Source organism: Manis javanica, chromosome 15 (genome assembly GCF_040802235.1).
Source record: "Manis javanica isolate MJ-LG chromosome 15, MJ_LKY, whole genome shotgun sequence".
Taxonomy (NCBI): Eukaryota; Metazoa; Chordata; class Mammalia; order Pholidota; family Manidae; genus Manis; species Manis javanica.
Window position 1 is genome coordinate 26,192,278 of NC_133170.1, and position 25,146 is coordinate 26,217,423.

At 51.0% G+C, this 25,146-nt stretch overlaps 1 protein-coding gene across 2 annotated transcripts in view; it reads right to left on the bottom strand.

The window, feature by feature from the left end:
- Positions 1-462: 462 nt before the first annotated feature.
- CD9 (CD9 molecule) overlaps positions 463-25,146 on the bottom strand; it is a 30,006-nt gene continuing 5,322 nt past the window's right edge. Inside the window, exons 2-8 of one of the 2 annotated variants that reach the window (XM_017672090.3) lie at positions 11,031-11,133; positions 5,168-5,265; positions 4,556-4,630; positions 2,923-3,024; positions 2,702-2,791; positions 1,963-2,046; positions 463-943 (exon numbers count right to left, since the gene is read on the bottom strand). In XM_017672090.3, the coding sequence (XP_017527579.1) occupies positions 878-943; positions 1,963-2,046; positions 2,702-2,791; positions 2,923-3,024; positions 4,556-4,630; positions 5,168-5,265; positions 11,031-11,133 (618 nt within the window). In that variant the 3' untranslated portion in view covers positions 463-877. Of the gene's footprint in view, positions 944-1,962; positions 2,047-2,390; positions 2,565-2,701; positions 2,792-2,922; positions 3,025-4,555; positions 4,631-5,167; positions 5,266-11,030; positions 11,134-25,146 lie in introns of those variants that run through there. The other variant, XM_073223881.1, reaches the window with a different exon arrangement.

A 25,146-nucleotide genomic window follows, 5' to 3' on the forward strand; every position in this document is an offset into this window, starting at 1 on the left:
AACCCTTATAACAAATTATACATACATATATATAATATTTGATAATTTTGCTTCTCTGATTAAGCCCTGATGGGTATACCCTCATTATTTCAACCAATAAATATTAACTGAGAACCTACAATACGCCAGACAATAGGTTCTAGGTGCTGGGGGTACAACAGTGAATAATACAAAAGTCCCCACCTTTACCTTTACTGTTGTATTCCTGAGACACAACATGTTGCTGCAGACACAGTTCTAGGCTAGGTTCTGGGTTGACTCCACTAACAATGGTGTGATCTTATATTGAAATCCCTTATCTCTCCATGCCTTGGTTTCTTCATTAGTAAAGTAGGGACAGCAACTGTCCAACCTACTTCTCATACAAATGCAGCTAACTCAAATAGCTGTTGAAAGACATTTGGAAAATCAATAGCTCTAAAAAAACCATAAAGGAAGCAAAAACCAAAAACCAGTCCAGGATGTTGTCATAATCTTTTATTATGTATCAAATTGTCTTTAACATAAATTACAACCTGATTTTGATAGACTTTTAAAAAATCTATTTAAAGAAAAAAATCTCTTTATGTACAATATCTTTTGTCTAGAGTCTAGCAAATATAGTACCTTTCATGGCAGGATTTCTGCTTAACATAATAAGCAAACACAACCAACCAAAAGAATATAAACCAAAGCAAACCAAATCCCCAAATCTCTCAACTACAAATATCCATATTGAATAAAGCATTAAAAAGACAAACATCGAATAACTTTTTTTTTGTTTTAGAAATGCAGAATGAATACTAAAGTTAGTGGCGAAAGACCAAAAACAAAACCCTAAGGAGAGAGCCAACAGTCCTCAGGGGCAGACCTTCCTGCTCAGGGCTGCAGGCCGACTCTAGACCATCTCTCGGTTCCTGCGGATCGCACAGCACAGAACCATACTGAAGATCATGCCAAAGACCTGGAAGACAGGAAGGAACATGAGCAGCGAGGCTTTGCTGAGGCAAAGACGTGAGTCATTCAGACCAAGACACACAACAAGGAAAATGGTGACCGCAAAGATGAGGGATTTACAGGTGCCGAAGCAGATGTACTGCCAGTACTGGGAAGGACCACTGGCTGGTGGGGTCTGAGAGTCTGTGGCCACTTGCTAATACAGGCTGCCCAAGTGACTTCCCTGGGGAACTTCCACGGTGAGTCAAAGAAGCTCAGAGCTAAATTTAATGCTCAAATTCCAAATATTCCAATAGTCCATAGAGGTGAGTAATTCACCTCCATCTTTGTGTCTCTGCCTTACATTCTATTTGGAATGATACTGTTATGCCTTTCTCCAAAGGCTGCTTCAAACCTTTCTGAGATGCAGATTAGCAGTGCAAATAACCACTAAGAAAAGAAGTAACTCCTTCTGGAGAGTTTCCCAAGGGGCAGAAGGGCCGTGTCCCCATACTCCCTTATCAATCCCTCATGGGGAAGAGGAGATGACCCCAAGGACCCTTTTTGGCCCTTGATGGTTTCTGGGGGCTGATTAGCAAGACAGTAGGTTATTTGAAGCTTTGAGTCTTCTTCCTGGTTGTCTACTTTTGGATGCCTTTCAGACTAGAGGGGAGGTGAAAAAGATGAAGACAGGTTGCTAAGATCATCCTAGGTTAGGTGACCTGCATGCTTGCGACTCCAAGCAAGCAAGGTCTGCGGATCAGCAGTCCTGGGCATCACTGCACATTCATCCCTGAACCTTAACAGTTCAGAGAATGGATTCTGCAAACGCACTGGGTTCAAATCCCAGATACTTCGTCAAGAGCCCAGAGACTTTGACCAACTTACTCAACCGCCCTGTCTTTCCATTCCCTACCATCTCATAGGTATGGCAAGGATTGTATTAGCTGATAAATGAGTTGATGAGTTAAAGCAGTACCTGGCCAGAGCACATGCCTCATGTTTACCACTAACAGGACCGCTCCCTTCCGCGTCCTTGACACTCACCATCACCACGGCAATCCCGATGCCCACAGCGCCAATGATGTGGAACTTGTTCTCGAAGACATCTCTAATGGCCTCAGGGCAGGGCTGAGGGAGGCAGACCAAGGCCCATGTCACCCACGCTGCTCCCTGCTCTAGGCACACTGCCCCCCTCCCACATCCCCCCTTCCCATGGGGGGCTCTGGTGGTCCCAGAGAAAGGGCTGGGAACAGGAGGACTGCTCAGTGGCTGGTGGGTGGATGGAAAGGAGAACCGAGAGAGGTATAGGATGTGGGTCCCTCAGATTTGGGAAGAAATTGGGGAAGGAAGAGGGCTAAGCCACTGTTTTTGGGTCTATTTCTTATCCGGCCACAGGTTACTTATTATTATTCTGAAGTTCAGACATTAGTTCTAGCGTGTCATCAGCTATTCACAAACCTAAAAGCCAGGAGTCCGGAACCCAGAGCTCACCCATCTGCAATGGCCTGAGGGCTGGGAGAGGCGGAGCGCAGGGCAGCCCATGTCAGGCAGCTAGAACCCCTTGTTAGTTCCGGGGCTGGCCTTGGTTTTGTTGCTCTTGAGGACACAGAGGCCCAGGGGCGGGGGAATGAGATGGTCCCCTGGTCCTGTTCATGGGCGGAAGAGGTACTGGGGAAGCACGTGGATGCCTCCCTCCCAAACAGGGGGGCAGATTTCAGTCTGCCATCACAGGATTCGTCCAGAGCACTGGGCAGGGGCACCGGAGTCTTGTTTTAAGGCTTACCTTCAGCGTTATAGTTGAGAGTACGTCCTTTTTGGGGCAGATGTCTGAGATAAATTGTTCCACTCCTCCAGCCAAACCACAGCAGTCCAACTGCAGAGAGAAGAACAGGGATGGGGGGTGAGAGAAACAAATGGAGGGTGCCTGAACCAGAGAAGTGTGGGTCTGTGCACACGTGTCCCAGAGGAAGGTCAGAAAGGCGGGGGTCTGCGAAGACGACATACGGCGGTGTGGATGGCTTTCAGTGTTTCCCGCTGGAGCTCATCCTTGCCCTCTCTGAGCTTGTTGTACGTGTCCTTGTAGAATTCCTGGACTTCCTTTATCACCTGCAGTGGACAGACAAGAGGGGGCAGAGATGGCTTTTTCATGAACAAATGTCACTTGTTTCATTGTGTTCATGCTCAGTCAACAGATTCGGATGCTTGGAAAACGTCACCCTAGACTGGCACTGCCTCTCCCGCTGCCTCCAGGCCCCCAGCCCTGCACATCCCCTGGGAACCTGTTCTGGACACTTCTGCTCCTTGTCCTGAACCTCTGGTCCATCCCTTCAGCCCCATGTGGCTCTTTCCCTGCTACCTGTGATCACAATCAAATCTCCTCAGTTTAATAACAACAACAGAACAGGACCTGGCTCCTTCCTCAGGCTTCTGCCTGCTTCCCTTCTTCACTCAGAAACTGTGTGACTTTGGGCAAATAACCAAGCCTCTCTGGACATCAGTTTCTGCCTGTGTAGCATCGAGATTGTAGCGGTCCCTGCTTCGGTGGTCACTGAAGACCTGAATGTGGTATTGTGCGTTAAGTGATAGTACAGTGTCTGGTAGAGTTAATGGGGCATAAATATTATTAGCTCTTCGGATGTAACAGACGTACTGTTACCCTCCTGTCCCCGTAGAGTGGCATCCGGTTTGGTGGATGTCTGGCCCATGTCCCCATCCCCCCACCCAGCACTCCTCCCCCAGCACCCTTCCTCAGCATGCCTTCCTCTGGCCCCGGCTGCAGCTTTGGTCGCCTGGGTCCCTCAGTCATCAAAAACACAACAAACAACAGGTTTGCTGCACCAGTGTCTCTCTTCTTCCCCTCCCCTCTTGCTAAACACAAAACAACCCACCTAAAATGCTGTCTGACACGGCCCATCCCAGCCTACAGTTCTCCGGTGGTGCCCGAAGGGGGCCCACGCTGTCCTCAGACCCTTTCTTCGCCAGCAAGTACCCTGGTCTCCCACCCATTTTCCTCCTAAAATCCTCGCTCTCATCACGGTCAGATCAGTGCCCCCTCTCTCCAGGGAGCCACAGGATGCAGTTTCCCCACTCCACCTTTTCAAACCCCACGGGAGTCTGGGATATGCATGACTTTTAGGGCAATTCTCAAACACACGTTTTTCTCCCACAGCACGTGGCAAAGTTCCTCAAAGTGGAAACCACAGCTCGTGTGTTGCTTGCTGGCTTTGCACGGTGTCTGGCCCCACCGCACCTGGCTCGCGGTGGTGCAGATTTACAGCCAGGTGAGGGGCCAAGGGTACCCGGCCCACACAAAGCCATGTTTTCCTAGGCCATCCATCCTTCCAGGAGTTTGGGAAAGGGCTGCTGAGGGGTGAGACATGGACACAGACCCAACACATATTCCCTGAGCATCTGCCATGTGGCAGCCTCGTCCCAGGATGTGGAAGCAGGGGCTGGCACATGCCCACACACGGTGGCACATGGGCTGCCCATGTTCTGATGGGATGTGGTGAAATAAGGTGCTGAGAACTCAAAATGACAGCTGGGCACCCATCCACCCTCATCATCTCCCCTCTCCCTCCCCAAACTTCCAAGCCCGGGTCACTGCAGGTCCCATGAGATGTACCGGAAAACCTACCTCATCTTTGTGGGAATAGCCCCAGACGGCCGCTGCGACTTCAATGGCAAATATCACCAAGAGGAAGGTGAAGAACTGGAAGGCAAAGTGGGGGGGTGAGGCCGGCCCAGTGCGCAGGTGGGGGGCGCTGATGCAGCCGGGAAGGGGCTGGGAAGCTGATGGGCTGCGGAGCTGAGCTGAGGGGGGGCAGGGAGGGAGCCTGGCAGAAGGCAAAGGCTCCCCTTGGAGCGACAGACCCAGGCTCTGAAACCCAGAACTGGGGCTTCTAAGGTGCTAATGAGGAGTCGGTCAGCGATGGATACCACTGGCCACTCTCAGAACCCACAGGTATTCGGGGAGATGAAAGAAGTGAATATACACTGGAGCATGAGGAATAGCACATCAAATTTTGAAAGGAGAAGGCGAAGGTACTTGTGGATTCAGGGAAAAGAAGCAAATGTGGTCCTAGAAAAAGTGAAAAGCAAAGTCCTGGCATTGAGTCGCCTACAGGAAGTGACAGGACAGAGGCCCCAGCAAGGAAGAGCAGGGTGCGGCCCCACAGGGGAGGGGAGTGGCGGGGCAGGGCCTGCAGCAGAGGGATGTGGGGGCCGCGGACAGCTGCGGGGCACTCACCAAGCCCAGCATGCACTGGGACTCCTGCACGGCCCCACAGCAGCCCAGGAAACCCACCAGCGTCATGAGGGCGCCAGCTCCGATGAGAATATAGACTCCTGCGGGGAGCAGGTGGGACAGAGGTGTCAGCGGGGAGGCCCAGCCAGTTCCTGCAACTCCTCTTTTCTCTACAAGGCTCTGTGCCTCCCCCCACTCGCCCTGCTCCTCTCTCGGGAGAAAAAGAACCCCCTCCTTCCAAGAGCTTCTCTGCCTCTCCTCTGAGTCTCCTCCCTACCTGGCTGTCTTCTAGGACCACATCCCATCACACCTGTACCCCGAATTTACCCTCAGACTTCCTGGAAGCTACCCAGGGGGACAACAATATCCACGGACCCAGACTCTACTCAGGACACAAACTGTCTGCAGCAAGACAAATCCATTCACGCCGATTAAAATAGCCTCTCCAAAATTAGGCTCAGTTCCCTGTTGGCCTCTAGCCAACAGCAGAGGCTGTCAGAGGAAGCCTGCAGCAGGACAGGGCTGTGCGCACGCTCAGACATCCACACTCTGGATGGCCAGCTCTGCCTGAGTCCCTGAAAAAAGCGTTCCTGCCCTGCTGCAGGTGGCTGTTAGGCACACGCAGGTACTAACACCCAAGGGCACATGTTGCCAAAAGCACCTTGCAAAGAACACAGGCCTGGCATCAGAAGACCCTCGTTCTGGTCTCAACTCTGCTACACACTGCTGTGTGATCTTGGGTAAGACACCTTCCCTCTCTGGGCCTCAATTTCTTTGTTAGTAAAGTAAGAGACTGCTTGCTAGAAAACTTCAAAAGACCCCTTACAGTGCATTAAAGAGATCACACAATTGCACGTTTACCTACTCTAGGTGAAGGGTGAAAAAAACCCTCCTCACTAAAGGGAGGATGAGTGACAGTTTCTAAACTCTCAATCCAAGTAATCAAGGAAGAGGCCGCTCAACTCCATGCAAATTCTTGGGACTAGGGGACACAGAGGAGCAGCATGGCCCTAGTCATTCCCCAATGTCCAGGAAATGTCCAGAGGGGCCCACCTTGCAGTCATGTTCTTGAGAAGCCACAGCTGACCTGCAGGGCCCACCCCTCTCTCTGGCACCCCACACACAGGCCTGGTGGAAAAGCTGACAGTGAGGGTCCGGTCTCTCGGTCTCGCAGGCCTGCTCCACTCCACCTGGGGGGGGGGCTCCTGCCTCATGTGAAGAGTACCAGCTCTAAAGCCCAGAACGCCTGGGCTTGAAGCCAGCTATGCCATCCTGGGAAAGCCCCTTGATGTCTCTGGGCTAAGTTTTCTATCTGCAAGATGGGGATAGTAATGATACCGACCTCAAGGACTGCCGTGAGGATTAAGTGGTATGAGCCAAGTGTGCACAACAATTCCTACTCCTAATCTGCATACAAAGGATGGGTTTCAGTCATGAAATCAGTGATGAATTTGTATATGCTTTTTGATCCCTCCCTACTATTTGGGACCAGGGAGACATCCTTGGACTAGGGGCTAAAAGCAAGACTGTCTGTGATGTGTCCACACAATATTCAACAGGACATGCCAGTGAAAACCCTCGGCAGGTGTAACAGTGACCTCACTGTCCTAAATCTGTACCCCCAGAGCGGGGACGAGGCTTCTCAGGCAACAAACCATGCAGTCGGCCTGCAGCTGAGGTTCACGGGCAGCGCTGAGCTGAGCACACAAGGGAACACTTGTGACTCTCCCCCGTCCCCCCCACATCTGCTCTGATGCTGTCACGTGGGTTCACCAGCAAACCCCCACGCTGCATGAATATGGGCATTGTTCCTGTGCATGCCCGGCCCAGTCTGGGAAAGGGGACAAATGCGGCTTGTCCTCGAGTCAAGTCCCATCCTCCTAGGCAGTGTGACATCGTGGGGCCCCAGGCCCGACTGGGACGGGCAGTGCAGCCCCACCCAACACTGGGCTCCAACATGGGGACACCGGCTGGCTGAGGAGTAACAAGGCCTTTCTCCCATCTTGTGGGACAAGACATCCAAGGGTGAGGTCACCCCTTTGAGCTCCACCACAGGGGCTGAATAAACAGGGAGCAGTAAGAGATCAAGGGGACTTAATAGCACATGCAACAGAGTCAAGTGGGAATAAGCAGACATGTTTTCTCTAAGTCCAGGTCCCAGGTCATGAGCCTGGGCGACCCTGGCGGTCCATCTGCAAGCAGACCTCCGAAGCCACGGGACCACTGGAGGGTTTGGGCCACTTTTTAAAAGGGCCCTCCAGAGCTGCCCCTGGAAGGGATCTTCCTAGCTCGTGAGCCCAGTGATGATAAGTGACGACGCATTCCCCTTTACAAAAGCAAGTGAGTGTGTTAGCTTTCTGTCTGACTCATGGAAAAAGTTATTCGTCATGGAGCCTTCTCCGGGATTACTGCAGTAATTTGCTGAAGGGCTGTTTATTCTGCCGTTCTCAGGTTGACATTATAGGCCCAATTTAAAAAGAAAAGCTTTTGGTGCGGCAGTAGCATATACCAGGTTGTCCTTTACACAAGAAACAGAGCGTTCTTTTCCACTAGCTTATCAGGGCCCTCGGCTTCGGCTAGGGAGTGGATGCATCAGCCTCTTGTCACTGTCCCAAACCCCATCTTGCAAATAGCACTTGCCACACCTGTTTGTGTGGAGATCAAAATCCAGCAGAGCCTCTGGCCTCCACTTGCTTATAACAGTTGATTATCTCCCACCAACTCAACCAGGGGTTCAGAGGAACCCTAGCTTACTTTCCCCACAGCTCTCTTGGGCCCCCCTCCCTTTCACTGATGGCTGTACTCATCTGTAAGTAGGCCAGTGAGCTTCCTTTGCCAAGCATGAGGGTTCACCGTGATGGGGAGGTGTGGGCGTGTAAGCTCTGCCATTCGGGACCAGAAAAGCAGGCAGAGAGCAACCAAACTGCCCAGGCCACCAGCTGGCTGAGGGCCAGTGCTGTGTGTCCTGGAGATCATCCGCTGCCTGGTCATAAAAAGGGGAATGGTCCTAAGGAGGGGTGGAGCCCTGCAGATGATGCCCTCACTGGCTATGGTTCTGGAAGGACACCAAGGTGTTAAGAGGCTGCTGGCCTGGGACCAAGAAAATGAAGTTCCCCAACATGTTTGTTGCCTGGGATTACAGATACTGCCGACCTATTCAGCCTCCCAGGGCCTGACATGGAGAGAAGGCCCATCTGAGGTTGTCAGCTGCTCTGGATTCACCACAGATAGCTCTGAATGTTGGGAAGTTTCTTTTTCAAAATACTTCTCTGTCTGGCTATAGTCTTCTATTTTGAAAGTTGAAGCCCCACTGGAGGAAAGACACCCTTGGGTCCTTCAGGTTTCCTGAAGAGTCAGCTGTGTGGTCAGGCTGGCCTGTGGGTTGCCCTACAGATAGATGGTTAGTGCCCCAGTGCAAGGGACGGTCACCCCATGAGGTCAGGAATGGCAGCCTGGGTTGGAGCTGGCACTCTTCTGCTGCAAGAGAGGAGGGTCTGTGGGTTGATACAAAGGCTGGTGTCACAGCCCTTGGGGGAAGGGGACATAGAAAATGAAGCCTCTTTGGCTCTTTGCCCATGGATGACAATTACTGTTTCCCAAAACACTCAGTGAGGCATAGGGCCCAGTCATACCCAAGCGATCACTCAGCTGAATGGATACTCTGGTGTCCCATGTGTCACCCTCCATTCCCTGGGCTTCTGAAGGCAGAACAATCTTCAGAGCTGAGCCCCTTCCCAGGATGGGACGGGGGTTCCAGCTGAGTAGGGTCTGCATGTGAGGGGTAAGGGGGCAGTGGCCAGTGTCCCTTTGGGATTGTGCCTTCAAACTACCTTCCTGGTCACTTAAGGCATTACTGCTGGCCATGGGGGCCCCTGGATGCTCTGAGGTTCCCAGAGACACTCTGGCTTCTCCAGCTGTGGGCCCATCACTCTCCTGACACTGCACGAGCCTCTCCCGCTCGCCATGAGGCTGGGGCCACCAGTGCTGGGGGCTTCTCTCCTCCTCCGACAATATGGGCGAAGTCAAAAGGCCAAGAGAGCCTCCACCCCACTCTGTTTAGTCAGGGAAGGTGTTTTCTTCCTGAAGACAGTCTCCCCATAGTAAAATAAAGCACGGATAATCCAAGAAGCAGTTTTCATAGGCCTGGGTTCAAATCCCAGCGCTGCCTCTTGTGGGGTATGAGTTTGGCAAATTATTCAACCTTTCTAGGCCCTGGTTTCTTCATTGAGGAGATGGGAGTCATTCTATGCACCTCAAAGAGTTTCGAGGATTTGTTTATGTAACAGTATGTGCAAGAGAGTTAATGACATACAAAGAAGGGACTCAAAATTGTGCTTTTCTCCTAGCTCCATCCACCACTAATGAGATCCCGACTTCTCACGTCTAAAAATACACAGAATCCGCCAGAATACTAGATAACAGGAGACACAAGCCTGATGTTGGAAGGACTGTTAGGAGAAGGCACCCTGCAGAGCACAGTGGGAGACAGGGCGGGGAGAGGGGCCTCCTGAGGACAGAAGACCAGCCTGAACTAGAAGCCACATTCCGGCAGCTTGGAGGGGTCACAGCTCCCTGGTGTGGTGTTTCAGGCTGTGCAGATAAGGTCTCCCCCTTGGCATCCTGCCCCTGCCGCCCCAGCTCCATGGGCGCATTCCAGGCTCCCACTGTTGTTAAATAAGTCAGGCACTATGGAAACCTGCTCCCTGAAAACTGTGTAGCATTAGTTTTTTGTTTTTTTAAAAAACCAGCAACACACAGTATGCTTTTCTTTCCAACAATAGGGAGACACACCCTAAAAAAACCCCAACAACGAAAAGCAGTAAAGCAGGGAAGCTGTCCACGGGCTGTGGTGGGTACAGTCTGGCTTAAGGCCGGCCTCTGGGAGATGGGAAGGGGTCTGCAGGGCTGCCAGCCACCAGCATCTTCCTGAAGGCCCGAGTGATAACTCTTCAGACTGTTTTCTCCACCTTTTTTAAAAAATAACTTCTTTGGCGGGTGGGAAGGAAGTGACCAAACTTAAATTTACACTTTGAGCTTGAGGACATGACAGCATCATCCTAAAAATAGGGGCTAGTTTTGTTGCTTGTAAATGAAATGTTTCCTATCCTCAAACCAGGCAGAAAGGAGAGCCACTGATTCTGTGAATTCATCAGAAATGGGGGTAGAGGGCTGGCTCGTAGGTAAGGCCTCAAGGATCCCACTTTCTCATGGTGATACAGCCCTGGAGGTAAAAGAAAGATGCTAGAAATGCTGCCAAGGAGCCTGTGTGTAGAAAAACACCTGCAAAATCGATGCATGTTTAAATCGGAAACCTTTGCCTCAGAGCAAAAGCATGTTGGAAAACAAGCAAATGGAAAAGAAACACCTATGGCATTTGCGCCAGCACCAGAGGTCTAAATGAAGGCTTCAGCCTGCTGGCCTCTTATTCACTTTGGCTGTTTTGTCCTGGAGGCAGGTCTTGGGTATCAGTGTTTCCCTGAACAGTGGGGAGGAGCCACTTCTCCTTTTCCTGGCACTGTGGACCCCTAGGATCAAGTTTTTTGAATTAAGGGAATGACTGAGCCTGAGAAGATATGGTATTAGGAGAGGATCAGGGACAGACAGCGTTCTTAAACCCTCAGGGGTGGCACAGCCAACTTCCCATCAGAGAAACGGTCAAAAAGCCAGACTTAGTCAGCATGAAGAGAGAAACCGTATCAGTTGAATGCAAATTCATGGTAAATTCAGCTACACAAAAGCACAGCATTAAAGGGACACTGCCTGGCCCATGGGCCAGAGCAAAACATGTGCCTTTCCCAAGGCCAGATCCCTGGATGTACCCAGAATTCCCAGAGTTGAAGGAAGCACCATGTCTCCCCCGCCTCACCTGTGTAGAAGCTGGAATGGTTATTTTCTTGCTCAAAGATGCTCTTGGTTTGAGAGTCGAATCGGAGCCATAGCCCAATGGCAAGGACTGCTATCCCAGCAAGCTGCAAGACGGACAGGACACTGGCATTAATCCCGGCTGCCAGGGAGAGCCCTGCCCCCAAGCGCCAGAGGTGAAACTTGCAAAGGACTCTGAGACCAGCTTGGGTCACTGCCCCTTGCCAGCACCAAGAGTGGCCAGTATGGGGTGGGCGATCAGTCCATTTGTAAAAATATCATGAGCTGGGACTACAATTACCTATAGCAGTACAGCAAGTGGTAGAATGGTTATTTTATGAACAGAATATAGTGAAAATGAGCCCACTGCAGCTGTGTGCAATATCACGGGCACATTTCCTGATGCTACACAGAAGCAAGCGCGGCAGAACATATACAGCTAATATACTACGTGTAGCACATATAAATTACTAAGGATAAAGAAATAAAGTGATTTCAAGTCAAGGGATGAAGGATTTCTGATCAGGGAACAGCTCTAGTGGGGCAGGGTCCTCTCGAGGGCACTGGCAATAGTCTAGCTTTTGACTTGGGTGCTGGTGACATGGATATTCACTTAACTACTCTTTAATCTGATCACGTTCTATACACTACTCTGTGTATATCATACAATAAAAAGAAGCTGCCCCAAGGACACACCCATACAGCCTCACAGCTGTGATTCCTTATCACCTGCACAGCCCAGTAGACGACATCTCAGGGCCCCTAAGTTGCCGACATTTGGTCCTTTCCCTTTCCACCCCGGGAAACCTTACAAGCAGACCTGCCCAGTTTTAGGCACATGCCTCCTCAAGAGTGATCCTTATAAACATCAGACAAGAAACCTCCAGGTAATCTTCCAATCTTTCAACCTTATGAAAACTCTATCTCATATAGGTGGGCAAGCTGAGATTTGGGACCCCCAAGGGCAGACTTTTCAATCAGAGACAGGACCGAGTTACCAAATCCGGGCCCAGCCTTGTTGAACCAGATGCCTCCTGCCAAGCCCACCCCCACCCCAGGCATTAGCTGAGCTCCCAGCTCCCTTGTACCAGGGTGTGGCCGTGACTCACAGGCCGCAGTGTAGTGGCCGGCTGGACAAGTGAGTGGGAGGGGGGCTCCGGGCCAATGCCCAGGCCCCAGGTTTCACTGGCCCACCCCCCTCAACAGAGGTGCCCTACGTCACAGCCACAGCCCTGCTCCTCAGGGCGCTTGGCTCTGTGCCCAGGGACTGGGACAGGCCTCTTTACCTCACTCCTTGCTCTTCTCCTTTTCCTGTGACTCGGCAGTGGGTTTGATGTGCTGGGTGGAGAGTGGAGATGGCAAGAGTGGGGAGCGTGACCCAAGGCCTCAGCCTGCAGTGCAGTCAAACTGTGTCTACACCTGCAGTGGCGTAGGCTGCCAGGGCTAGGAGACTGTATTAGAAGCACTGGAGAGGCACCAATGGGCTATGCGGGAAGTTCCTGAGTGCTCAAGTCGCCAGGACCCATCCCTCCCCTAGGCACTGAGCACCTTCTTGGACCTCTCCAGCCTCATCTCAGGGAAGGTAATGCCAACAATTGTAAGAACCGCACAATGTCAAGTGCCCGGCGGCTGGTCAATGCAGGACAGAAAACTCCCGGATGCTGGGCCTGGAAGACTAGGGATTTTAGAGTCAGAAGGCACCTGAGAGCTTTGGGCTCAGACATATGTGTGGGTTTTCCTTCTTACAAACAGAAGACCTGCAGGTGAGTGAGGCCTGCTCCACAGACAGCAGACGTGACTCTGTGGGAGGGACAGTCCCGCTGTGGTCTCCAGCCTGGATACGCTGCTCAGAGGGGCTCTCCGGACTTAAGCACCACCCCTAGAGCAGAGGCATGGGGGCTCAGCAGGGACATCCTGGGTCAAACACACTCTGAGTGGGTCTCAACTCTGTGGAGCGCAGGCCCCAGCCTAGCTTACCTGGGGTCCTGGAGGCTCAAAAGAAACATGGTACTTTCCTTCTCCAAAAACAGAGGCCAGCTATGTGTTCAGAGGTAGTTCTGTTCGGTGAGCACTTAACTTAGCCTCTACCCTCACCTTGGGGTGCTGTGGCCAACAGTATCTGGGACCTGGGAGAGGCTATGTGTGTCCTTTACTGTCCTTTCTGCTTCAGGCTTGTAATTATCAAAGAATTACCTTCAGTCAACTTGTTCTCCCTGTTGATAAAATTACTTACCCACCCCTTACTCTGCCAGGAAAATTCTTAAACAAGTCACCATGGAAAGAATAAAAACAATCCCATCCCAAAGAACTAAGCTACAAAAGGTGATGGCAGGTTGCTCTGCACAGACGCGCTCATGGGCAGGGGCTAGGACTCAGCCTCTCTGGGAACGATTCCATGCTCCCTAATGACAGGGCACCCAAATACACTTCCAATGGTGAGGCCTCTATTTTGTAATTTCAAGGATCCTGAGCCCGTTGTGGAAGTACAGTCATTTATCTGGTCGACTCGTACAGGCAAGGAGGACGCTGTGACAGGAAGCAAAAGGGGAGAGACTTCAGGCCACGGACAAGGCCAGATACAGGTCTGGGGAGCCCTGCATGGCTGCACCCCACCCCAAACCTATTGTGATGCTGTTTTGATTATCAAAGACACAACACTTTGCTGAAATAAAGCAGCAAAAGCGCTGGCTACGGAGAAATGCAAAAAGGAGTAATAGATCTCAACCTCTTATACCTAAAAACTCACTCTAAGATAAAGTTCAAGAAACCTGGGTGGAGGGTGATCGGGGCAGGACTGGGAGCCCCGGTTTACAAAAATCACAGAGCAAGGGGTCCTCCTGCCTTTTTTGATTAAATTACTGAGTTAATTAGCCTGACGGGATGATATGTGAACCATGAGCTGCCCCATTTTCTGTAACACTATTTGGGAAACTGCTTCAGCTGGCTGGGTCACGATGGTCTGGGATCAGAGGGCCAGGCAGACCCAGCACCAACTAATCCTGGCCCCCACGGTCGAGCAGGCAGCACTGTCTAAGGGGCTCGAGTACCTCCTGGTGGAGGTGTGGCATCAAGGGGCACTCAGCCCCCACGTGGCTCTCACCCCAGCCACTTAATTGAATACTAGGAGGAACCCAATGGGAAAGGACCCCCCAAAACCAGAGCTTTAGCTTTTTAAAAAAGGGTGCTGACCTAATTATTAAAGGATGCCAGAACGTAAGAAAATAGTGGTTTGGGAGGCCAAGACATTGGTGGTCACCTCCCAGGTTATTTAACTGACATGTGGCGGGAGTGCCGGCAGCACAGTCACCAAGGCTCTCGCACCCCTGCCACCATCGCAGCATCTGGGCAGGTCTGACACAGAAGCCTGGTTACATCCTTCCTGGCCCACTGGGCCCTTGGAAGCAGTCAGCAACCTGCCCAGATTGCCGTTGCCCAGATTGCCAAGTGGTCTGGTGGTGGTGGGGAGTAAAAAGTCCAATGCCTCTGTCCCCAGCCTGCAGCCCTGCCCACAGTTGGCCTGGTTACCTCGTTTCCAATTAAAGCCAAAGGGAAACGTTCCGGGTTTTGCTGAGAAAAGCTCCTACACCTCCAGGCCAGAAATGGTCCCATTGGTTCCATAGTACAGGGAGGAAAAGGATGGCTTTTCCCCCGTTGTTTTACTGGGAATTTCTTCCTTTCTTCATGCATGTCCATTTTTTTTTCTTAGAAGACAGGCCATGAGAGACAGATGCAACAAACCGAAATTGAGGATATTCTACCAGATACTTGATCAGTACTTTTCGAAGCAGTCAAGGTCATGACAAGGCAAGACTGAACCGCCACAGAGCAGAGATGGAGACAGGACCGCTGTCCTGTGGCACCATGGGCGGGGGCCTCAACAGCAAGAGGCATTGCTGGAAACACGACTGAAATCCGCCCAAGTCTAGATTAGGACGGTAATGTGCCAATGTCAGCTAATTGGTCATGACAAATGTAACATGGTAAATAGTATGTTAACAAAAGGGGAAAGTGGTGGGGAGTATGAGGAAACCCTCCACGCCACTTTCCTGTAGATCTAAAATGATTCTAAAACTGAAAGTGTGTGTGTGTGTATATATATGCACAGCGAGAGATGATGGGGCCTTTCTTTCGAAGTTTCCTGTCCCCTTAAGAACCTGCTCTGTTAATCCTCTTTCTTGCTTCTGCCACAGTTTCACCCTTTGCCAACACACACAGGCAGGTTTCTCTAACCTAAAAATCCAAACAGAATCAGCCCTCTTCCTCCACCGTCATGGCTCCTGCTGGCTCCTCTGTGCTGTGATGCCCGAGCTGGAGGCTTACCCTCATCCAAGGCCCTCGGCGCTCTCTGCCAGCCGTATCCCTGTCTGCCTCCCGCCTGACGCAGACAGTGGCGTTTCTCTGAAAGGCTCAGACGCCTTAGGTCAGTCGCCAAGTTTGATTTATACGCTTTTGCTCTTTGTTTTCTGATCTCTCAGCACAAGACCAAGGAACTACCTCCTCCTCCCCTGCTCCTTAGATGGAATTGCCTGAAGCTTCCCAAGTAAGTCTACTGTGCTCCCCGCTCTGCTCAGAAGTCCCTCCTCCTGGAACGCCACCCTGGCCACCTAGGCCTGCTGCTTCTCCACCAAGATACCCTCCGTCTCCTCCCTGTGAGCTCTGCAGTGTTCATCTCTGTGGCACCCTCACCCTCACCCTCTGCTGGCTCTTATGTGTGTGTGTGATCTCATCAGAGTACAAAGCTCCGTGGGGGCAGAGCAGCTTCCCCATTATTTTGGTAGCCCCCTGCCCCGTGCACACTCTGGACAGACCACTCATCACTAAGTAATTGTTCAGTAAGTGAAGGATTACTCCAATCAAAGAGAATCTCTCATACCAACCAGAATTCCCTCTCTTGAGTCTTCTCCCCTTGGACAAGCCTCTTTCCCAGCTGGCTGTTCATCCAAGTCCAGCATCTAATATCTTGTAACAAAAGCCAGCAACTACAAAGAGTAACCTGCCCAGAGAAAATACTGACAAAGACCCACAAGGGCAGGTGATGAACACCACAGAGATTTAGCGGCAAATTCATTTTAAAGGCTTTTGAAAATGAGTTTATGAAAGGTCCATGCACTGCTGCCCTTACCCATCAAGACAGTCCTGTTAGACACTCCAAATCTTGATAAGCACACAGGTAACCCGTCACCAGGGGCTTATGCCAGTTCCCGGAGACCTGGGAACTCAGCACAGCCCCGCGCTCAGGCCAGCTGCTGACAATTTCCTGGTCACCTCACTACTGAAAACACAGCTCCCTACAGGCACCCACGCAAAGACCAGCATTTCAGTGAGTCACAAACCTGGCCTCAGGGAAGGCCCCGAAATCGTACACCAACACACCTGGAGTTAAAGGAAACATCTCCAGTTTCAAATGGAGATAGAAAATAAATCAGTGTGATGCCCTTGGACCCTATGCCAAGTTTGCGAAACTGGTTCCAGTTAGAACCTGAGGAGGGATTAATGGACAGGCAGCCCCACTGATAGAAACACTTAGAGTGAGCTTCTGGAAAGAAGGGGAGGTGACAAGAAAGAGAAAGCAACTGGTTGACTGAGGAGGTGGAGAGGGAGTGGGGGAGAGAAAGAGAGGAAGGGAGCATGCGCGTCCCTGCGTGGAAAGAGCCATGTCTACCTGTGGGACAAATGCCACTTCAAAGAAAATTCTCTCCCAGCAAGCAAACTGGGTGGTCTTGTTCAGGCCCCCTTCTCCTCTGGGTCCCCTCTGCTGTAACATGGCCTGACTGGTCACACATTTTTTAGGATGTAATACTCACTACATTTCTCTGTCCAGCTGTCTCAGAAAGCTAAGAAATGGAGAGCAGATCATCCTCCACAAGGGGTTTCTCTCAGAGGCCACTGAGGTCACACCTGCCACTTCGGGAGGGCTGGATGGGGACAGGGGTGAGGCTGGGGGAGAAGGGAGTGCTTTCTTTCCTACTGTCTGTTGTCCTGGAAAAGCAATGGCTGTTTGGTTACGTGGTGAGCCTTTGGTCAGAGATGCTGCAAAATTTTTCAGGAAGGGGCAGGTGGCATAACAGGATGACACATGAGGAGCAAAAGCCCTGGCTCGGCCACCTGTCACTTGCACACAGCACAAGCCTGGGCCTTGTCTACACGGGGTGGGTGTCAGAACCACCTGGGGGAATTGTAACCACGCACCCACAGGACACCGTCCCAGGGGGTTCCATGCGCTCCCCAGCAATCTTGCACGCACACCTATGTGCAGGACGGCTGTATTTGTGGATGGGCATGGACGCTGGGTCTAACTGTGCTGTGGCCTCCTAGGAGCTGTCTGACACTGAGCACCTTCCATAGCTTCTCTGAACCTTAGAGCTCTCATTTATGAAGATGGTATGATACCGGTCTTGCCCTTAACCTAGGTTGAAGGTGAGGGATAAGGGAGGTGATACACATAATATGCTCTGAAAACCACGAAGGGGTAGAGCCAGCCAGGTTCTGTAGGGAGAGTGATGATGATAACAAGCCTTGAGAAAGACCTGCCAGTGGGGCAGTCCATGTGGTGGATGGCAGCTGAATGTCCTGTTGTGATCTGAGAGGGTGGTTGGGTGGAGCAGGGCAGTTCAGGACAGCCTGGTTCTGTTTTCTGGTTGCTGTGTGGTGTAGGAAGGCGGATGCAATTACCTTCTTCACACCCCTGCACTGCCTCCCAGAGCCCCACCAGGACAGCTGGGGTGGCCAAAGAAAAGTGGGAAGGAAGGGGGAGGCGGCTGTAGGCTCAGAGGAGCCTGTCCTTCCTAGGATCACACACCCTGTGGGCAGGCCGCCTCTGCAGAAGGGCATTATTAAAGGAGCCAATCCCAGAGAGGAGGGGATCTCACCTCCTTCCACCTCCCTCCTTCAGAAAGATGCAGATCAGTCCCGGTTTTTGTTTTCAAGGCACGGGACTTGGGAGGCCTCTAGGCAGGGTTGCCCATGTACCCAGGAAGTCGGTGACAGACTGAACTATAGGGATGCAAGTTTCCCCTACCAGTCCTTCTGGGCCCCAAAATACAAGTCATGCTTGAAGAAAGCCTCAGGAGTGCAGCTAAGGGCCTCCATGTTCACACAGGCTTCAGCATTGCAGAACAAGCCAGGCCACCCAGACCTGTGGGCTCTGGGCCTCACCCGTGTCCATGGCAACCCCAGTGCACCACTGAACACCAAGCCTTGGATTGGCTCATTCAGGGTCAGGAGGCTGGGCCCGGCACTGCCAGCAAGAACCAACAGGAGCCAATCCCCCCACATCTTCTAATCCTCTCTGCGTCCCCCCACCTCCAGCACCTCCAGGTGAAGGCCACAGCTGTTGTCTTTGGAGAGGCAAAGCCATCTGGGCGGGCGCAGAGTCCCCCCCATCCAGTACCACCACCCAGTTAAAAAAACAGCTCTGCTCAGCCGAGAACACTGCCACAACTTGCCTTCATTTAGGATCCCAGGCAAACTGTTCATTCATGGCTGAATTTGAAGAGATCAGCAAGGGCGTATTATTAACTTTAGCTTTATTAAAGATGTGCAGAAAACCCCAGAGATCACAGTCCTGTACAACAAGCCCTCCCTGGGGGGGCCACCTCATCTCTCTACATAACTTCTGCTCTTGGGGCTTCTAGTGAGCTAGCCATCCTATGGTAACATTCAAAACCAGCAGCTGGTATCCTCAAAGGTCACTGGTTCTCAAACATGGTCCCCAGACCAGCCGCAGCATCACCAGGGAACTTTTTGGACATGCAAATTCACTGTCCCCATCCCAGGCTTAATTACGAACTTGAGTTGGGCAGAGCCCAGCTATCAAGTGCCCCCAGACAATACTGACACTCAAGTTTGAAAAACCGCTGCTCTAGGCCTTCACAAGAACACTGAACAACTGGGAGGACACGGAAAAGGTCTCTTCGGGGGTTCTGAACCCAGAGACTAGCTTTCTAAATGCCAGTGCCGAGGGGCATGAGGGCATGAGCAGGAATGTGAGCTTTCTCTAAGCTTAGCCAAATGGAGCAAAATCGCACTGTTCCACTTTGCACTCTGAGCACTGTAAAGCCACCACGGGGACTGGGCCCAAGGGCCACCTTGAACTGCTGCACAGTGACAGGTGAGGGGAGGATTCAGGAACAGGTAAGCAGGCGGTAAGTGAGAGGTAAGAGACACTGGACTCTGGCTGGACAACTCCACCATGAACCCACTAAGCCTGGAAAGTCCTAGTAAATGGTTAAGTAGGAACACCGTGTCTGGCTCCCTAACATGCACTCACCACACAGACCCAGCCCCAGGAACCCTCCTCTCCAGGGAGCCAAGATGCCTCCTCCAGTCTGTGTTCTCCAGAGGCTGGGCTGCCATTATGAACAAGAGTACACTCTTTTCCTGAGACCTAAATTCTAGAAAATAAAAAAAAAGGTCTTTTTTTTTAAGAAAACATGCAGGGGGCCAACAGTCAATGACTTAAGTTTTCTAGTTTTAGTGTTGACCTGATTCCTGGCAGGATTTCTGTCCATTAGCAACAACTCCAGAGGCCAGGGAGAGGAAAACAGAGACAGTAGTAGCAGTTACCATCTGAGAGTGCCCATGCGTGACCTACATCACACGAGACGGTGAAATACATGCTCACACTTCATCCTCTTGCCGTCCTTATTTAAAGATGAAGCAGGCTTCGAGAGGTTAAGGAACAACTTACTCAAATGAGCAGGGGGCTAGAGGCAGCCCGCATGCCCAAATGGATCCACGCAGGCAATCCAGAGCCCAGTAGTCCAGGCTCAGGCCATCCATCTGTGCTGAGGGCAAGAGGGCACCGGCCGCTAACCACCCCTCTGGGTCTGTTCTCTCTCCCCCCATCCCGGTTGAGGCTGGGAGGGGGGGTGGTCTCAAGCCCACCACTGTGGGGTCCCAGGGAAAATGCACTCTGCAGGGCCGGGTTGGTCCACCCTCCTCTCCTCTTCATGTCCACACAGAACCAGTGGCAACTGGCTCCACTCTCTCCTGGGACCTGGCTTCCAGATGTCAAGAAAGTTCTAGGTAAGAGGAACCCATCCCCCTCTGGAAAGGCTGAGGAGTGAACTGAAGGGGAGGTGCTTCATGTTTTGGAGGCAGAGATTTCTTCTTTTGACTCCAAATGCTCAATTCCAAGTTGTACTCCACAAGGGCATCCTCGCGGGGCCATTTCAGGCAAACAGCAAAAGCCGTACCTGTCCTCACCCACCTCTCCCAAACTGGGGAAACCTCTGAAATGGGCATTTTGTACACAGAGGGAAAGTCCTCCAAGTCATCTTCTGAGGGGGATGAAGCCTGGTGATGCAGCTCTACATACTGAAGCAACAAGACGCAGGTGAATGTGATATTTAGGACAACCCCAATCTCGGAAAAATCCTAGAGGCAAGAGTAGCTACAGAAGCTGACATCTGGGCTCTTGCCATGAGCCAGACACTGTGATGACAGTTTCATATTCAATATCCCATTGTTCTCCTAACAACCCTAAGACTGGTTGTATTACCTTCACTTGACAAATAAGGAGAAGTGAGGCTTAAGGTGAGTCACCACTGTGCTGCCCACCCCCCTCAGGAATCTGCGTTTCTGGTAAGTCAACCCCCTTCCCCTCAATCATTCCCCTGGGTCATAAAGGGTCCCCGCTACTCAGTGCTGCTCTTTGACAGCCTCTGGGCACGACAAACCCAACCACCCCTGAGAAGCCTGGTCCTTGGGGAGGACTCTGCCCCTTGCACCTATTTAGCACCCTAAATACTGAGAAAATTATGGCTGCCACCCAGCCACCCATATAATTCAGTGTTTATAAAAAAGGTCAAAATTGTAAAATAAAGAAGTTCAAAAAAGTGCCTACTTTCCCCACACTTATTGGGTTTAGCTACACTGCTGGGTCCTAAGGACAGGCTCAGCCTTAGTTGTGTCCTCCCTTTCTGGGGATTCTAGCACTCTTGGGGGGCTCAGGTAGAGAAGTGAAGGTGGCTGGATAACTACAGACTGTGGGCGCCATCAGTTTGCTAAGCACAGCACTTTTGGACAATCGTGTTTGTATATTCACCTGACCTGAGGTCGCTGTAGAGCTCACGCCACCATTCGCAGTAGGAGCACAAGTGAGAGATTTCCCAAGCAGAAGAGGCTGAAGGTCTACTGTGAAGCCCTGCTGTGCCTTTTGAATTTCAGGAGTGCTGGGGGGGATGCCTTACACCCTTTTGACTGGTTATGATCATCTTCATCCTGCACCGAGGAAATAGGCTCAGAGAGGCAAAGTAACTTTCCCATGGTCACAGAGCTGGTGTGGAGCAATTCAGCTGTCAGCTGTCACATGTGCAGCATGTGCCATGCAGAGGCCAGTTATTCACTTGCCAGTCTCAACTGTGGCGGAAGGAAGCTGGCTTGGTTCCCCTCTCGGGTGTGGCTGAGAGGGAAGGGCCGCATAAACTGTTTCTCAGCACACTTCCTAATTTATGGAAATTCATCAGAACAAGAGTTGAAAAATCTTCCCTTCCAACAAAAAAGCTGACATCATTTAAACACCACAGCCCTTGTTCTCCCTCAGAAAGCAGAAAAGTTTCAGCTTATTTGATGTGCTGGTATTAAGAGGTTTGGGGCTGAAGGACTGGGAGGGAGGGGACTCTGTCCAAGACAACCTCTTTCTAAACAAGTCCCATTTTAAGTTTCCACTGCCTGCTTGCCAGACATGTAGTGTACATCAGCCAGTCCATAAATCCATTTTCTGCTGAAAGCAGGCATTCTGATCTTAACCAAAATCATCTGATGTGGGGAGTTGTTTTGGGGATATTTTGCTTTAAATTCCAGGACACCAACATTTGTTTTCCATTGTGTATGCCTAACACGTCTGGCGATCTCACACGCTCACACACACACACACCCTTATACACTTTAACTATGTGGACCAGTAGCTCTCATTCCATCTGTGGAACCAGTTACCACTTGCTTGCCTGGCCCAAGTGGAGGGAGATGCACCTTCATTTGCACCTTTTATTTAAACAATGCCACATGGCATCTGGATTGGCAGTGTTGACAAAAGGCACTCCCAGCACAGTTCAGCTAAATGGCCCTTCTCTCCCACCACGGGGCATTCTGAGCACAAAGACAGCAAGGGCAGGAGCCACGGTTCCCCACAGAGGCTGTGTCTAACCTCTCCATTGCCCTTATCTCTCTGCCTAAGATACTCCCCCTTCATTTTAGGACTCTTAATTACTTTATTAGGTAGCAAACACTCCAGTATTTGCTGTCTATGTCCCACACCCTGCCCAAAACCATTTTCCCTTTGGTATTTAATTTTCACAACGGACCCATCAGGTAGGTAAACTTCCATTTGTTAGGTAAGATAGTTCAAGTATGGAAATCAAGTGGCTCATCTAAGATCACACAGCAAAAAAGCTGGTGAGTTAGAACCTGAACCCAGAACAGTCTGCAAAGCCCCATATCTCAATCATTTTGCTAAACTGTCTTTTTGATCCGTTTTATTTAAGAGCCACAATTTTTCATGTTTGTCTCTTTTCCCTCCTAGCCACGACTGATCCCATTTCAAAAGTGCATCTTCTCTACTTAAAGGCCCCCAAAGAGCTATCTGCAGAGGGTCCCCTACCCTCACCAACAGGAAAGCACCTGTGGTGGCCACCTGACTTGGAGGCGCCACCCTAAGGGTAGAGTCTAGAGAGCAAGCCTGTGCTTCTCTTGCTGGCCTCTGGCCTGAGAGCTTCATGCATGCCCTTGGTGCACTGGCCACAAGGTCAGTGTGGACACCAGCACTGCTCTGGGAACCAGATTTCCCGAGCAACTTGACAAGTTTTTTTCTCATCCCCATCTCGCTACTGCTGCAAGCCTGAAGAGGGCAGCCCACACTTGCAGCTGTCACCTGGCCACTGTTATTGTATCCCAGGTAAGAATGGCCCCAAGGTGGGACCCAGAGCCTCTGTCCTTTCCCCACAGCACCATCCTGCCAGCAAAGGGCAAAATGCCCATGTTACAGCCGTAGATAGGGTCTTAGGAGGCACCTGCAAAATGGGAATAATGCCAGCTTCCCATGCTAAGGGCCCTTCCCCAGCACTGGAAGAGAATCTAATTTCTATTTGAACTAAGTTGTCTGGGTCTCTTAAGGGGTATCTGTCTTCTGGAGTCAGGGCTGTAATTTGGTGGCAGAGGACAAAGTAGGGAATGGGAAGACTCAGCCAGGCTTGTCGAGAGGAAGCTTTGAAAAATCTGAGCATAATAGTCAGACTTATATCCACAGCCCTACATTGTAAGAAGGCAGGCATTCACACTGCCCCAGGGTGAGCAGGAGAGGATGGTGGGAAGGGGCTCCAGCCTCTGGGGTGCGCATTCTGCTCCAGGAGCAGGGCAACTGATGGGGGTGCATATGCTCACTTAGGAGGGAAGAGGTGGTTTTGAGTCAGACCTGTACATAACTATGTCTTAGTCCATTCAGGCAGGTGTAACAATGCACCACAGACTGGGTGGCTTACAAACAACAGAAATTTATTCGTCACAGTTTTGGAGGTTGACAAGTCCAAGATCAAGGCACTGGCAGATGTGGTGTGTTTGGTAAGGAGTAGCTTCCTGGTGGACAGAGGGCGTGTCACTGTCATCTCACGTGGTGAACAGGAGAGGGGTGCTCTCTGGGCCCCTTCTTAAAAAGGCACTGGTCTCATTCACCAGGGCTCCGCCCTCACGCCCAATCACCTCCCAAGGGCCCAATCTGCAAATGCCATGACATGGGCTTTAGGATTTAACGTAGGGATTTTGGGGAGCACAAACATTCCAGTCTATAGCAAACTATCTTTTTAAAAACTCCGAGCTTTTACTGACTTGAAAAGCAGTGCGTTCACAACTAAGTATGATTTTGCTGGTCTTTTCATTCAAAGTTTTCACGTATCAGTTTTATGATTTATTACGCTATTGACTCGATCCATAGGTTTAAAGACAAGTTAAACTAAAAGGCTATAGAAATAAATCTGTTTTGAATTCAGTAAAACGGTCTGATTTACTTTATTTATTCTGATACCCCAGTCAAGGATTGTCTCCTATGATGTTCTGTGCTGTTTCTGTACTTGGGAAACTGACATGCAGCTCACACTGGGAATATAAGCCAGAGGCTGAGCAGTTTGCAGGCAGGGCTTGGTCAGGCCTGAGGTGTTTTCTGAAACCTTGAATGTACATTGTGTAAACTCTGAAGGGTTCCTTACCTAACAGAACCAGCAAGAGCCACTGTTCTGGCTCCCCTGTACAGTGCTCAGAAAGAAGACTAACAAGAAAAGATCTTTAAAACCCAGATTTCTGACTTTTCTCCAAGTCAACAGTCCCCAGGCCTTTCCACCCTGATCTTCTCCGAATCCAATGACTCGCGGCCCCTGTTGACCTCAGCCAGCCTCATCCTGGCCTGCTTACTCCACCAGGCTGTGTATGTCCCCTCAGGTGTCCATGTCCCGAACAGACCCTGCAGACACATCTCTCCCTTTCCAAACTCCTCACGGGCAAGGCCAGAGGAGGACAGCCACACCTTCTGATCTCCATTTGGTGGGAAGGAGGATGAGGAAAAGAGAGAACTCAGCTCTTCCTGAACACAGACACATCACCCACGCTATGGAAAACAGGATCCAAGAAGCAAAACTTGGCTGGAAGCTCATAAAGTTGGATTCTTCATGGGGACCAGAAACACACATCATTAAATTAATTGAGAGTCAAAGCCACTCCTTGGGCAATGATTAAGCTTCAAGTCAGAGCAAGGATGGGTGGGGAGGCCAGCTCTCCAGTCTGGGCTGCGTTTGATCACCAGGGAGCTTAGAATTCTCTAATGCCTTTCTCAGAGTCCCCCTATAGTTCCCCCACATGGTCCCTGGGGAGCAGAGAGGCAGCCTGCTTCTCAGGGCAGAAACATGGGATTCAGGAAAGAACAGGGCTTGCCTGGAAACCAAGGGAGAAAATCCAGTATGGGGTGTCTGAACCTTAAGTCCATGGGCCTCTAGAAGAAAAGCCAAAAAATGGTAGACCATTTTTCTGGAGGCAGTCCCACTGATCTCTTTCTTAAGATCCACTAGTCTAGGATGACAGCATACAGTACTTAAGAACTACCCCCAAGTAAGTATTTTTTGGGGGGCGGTGGGAGT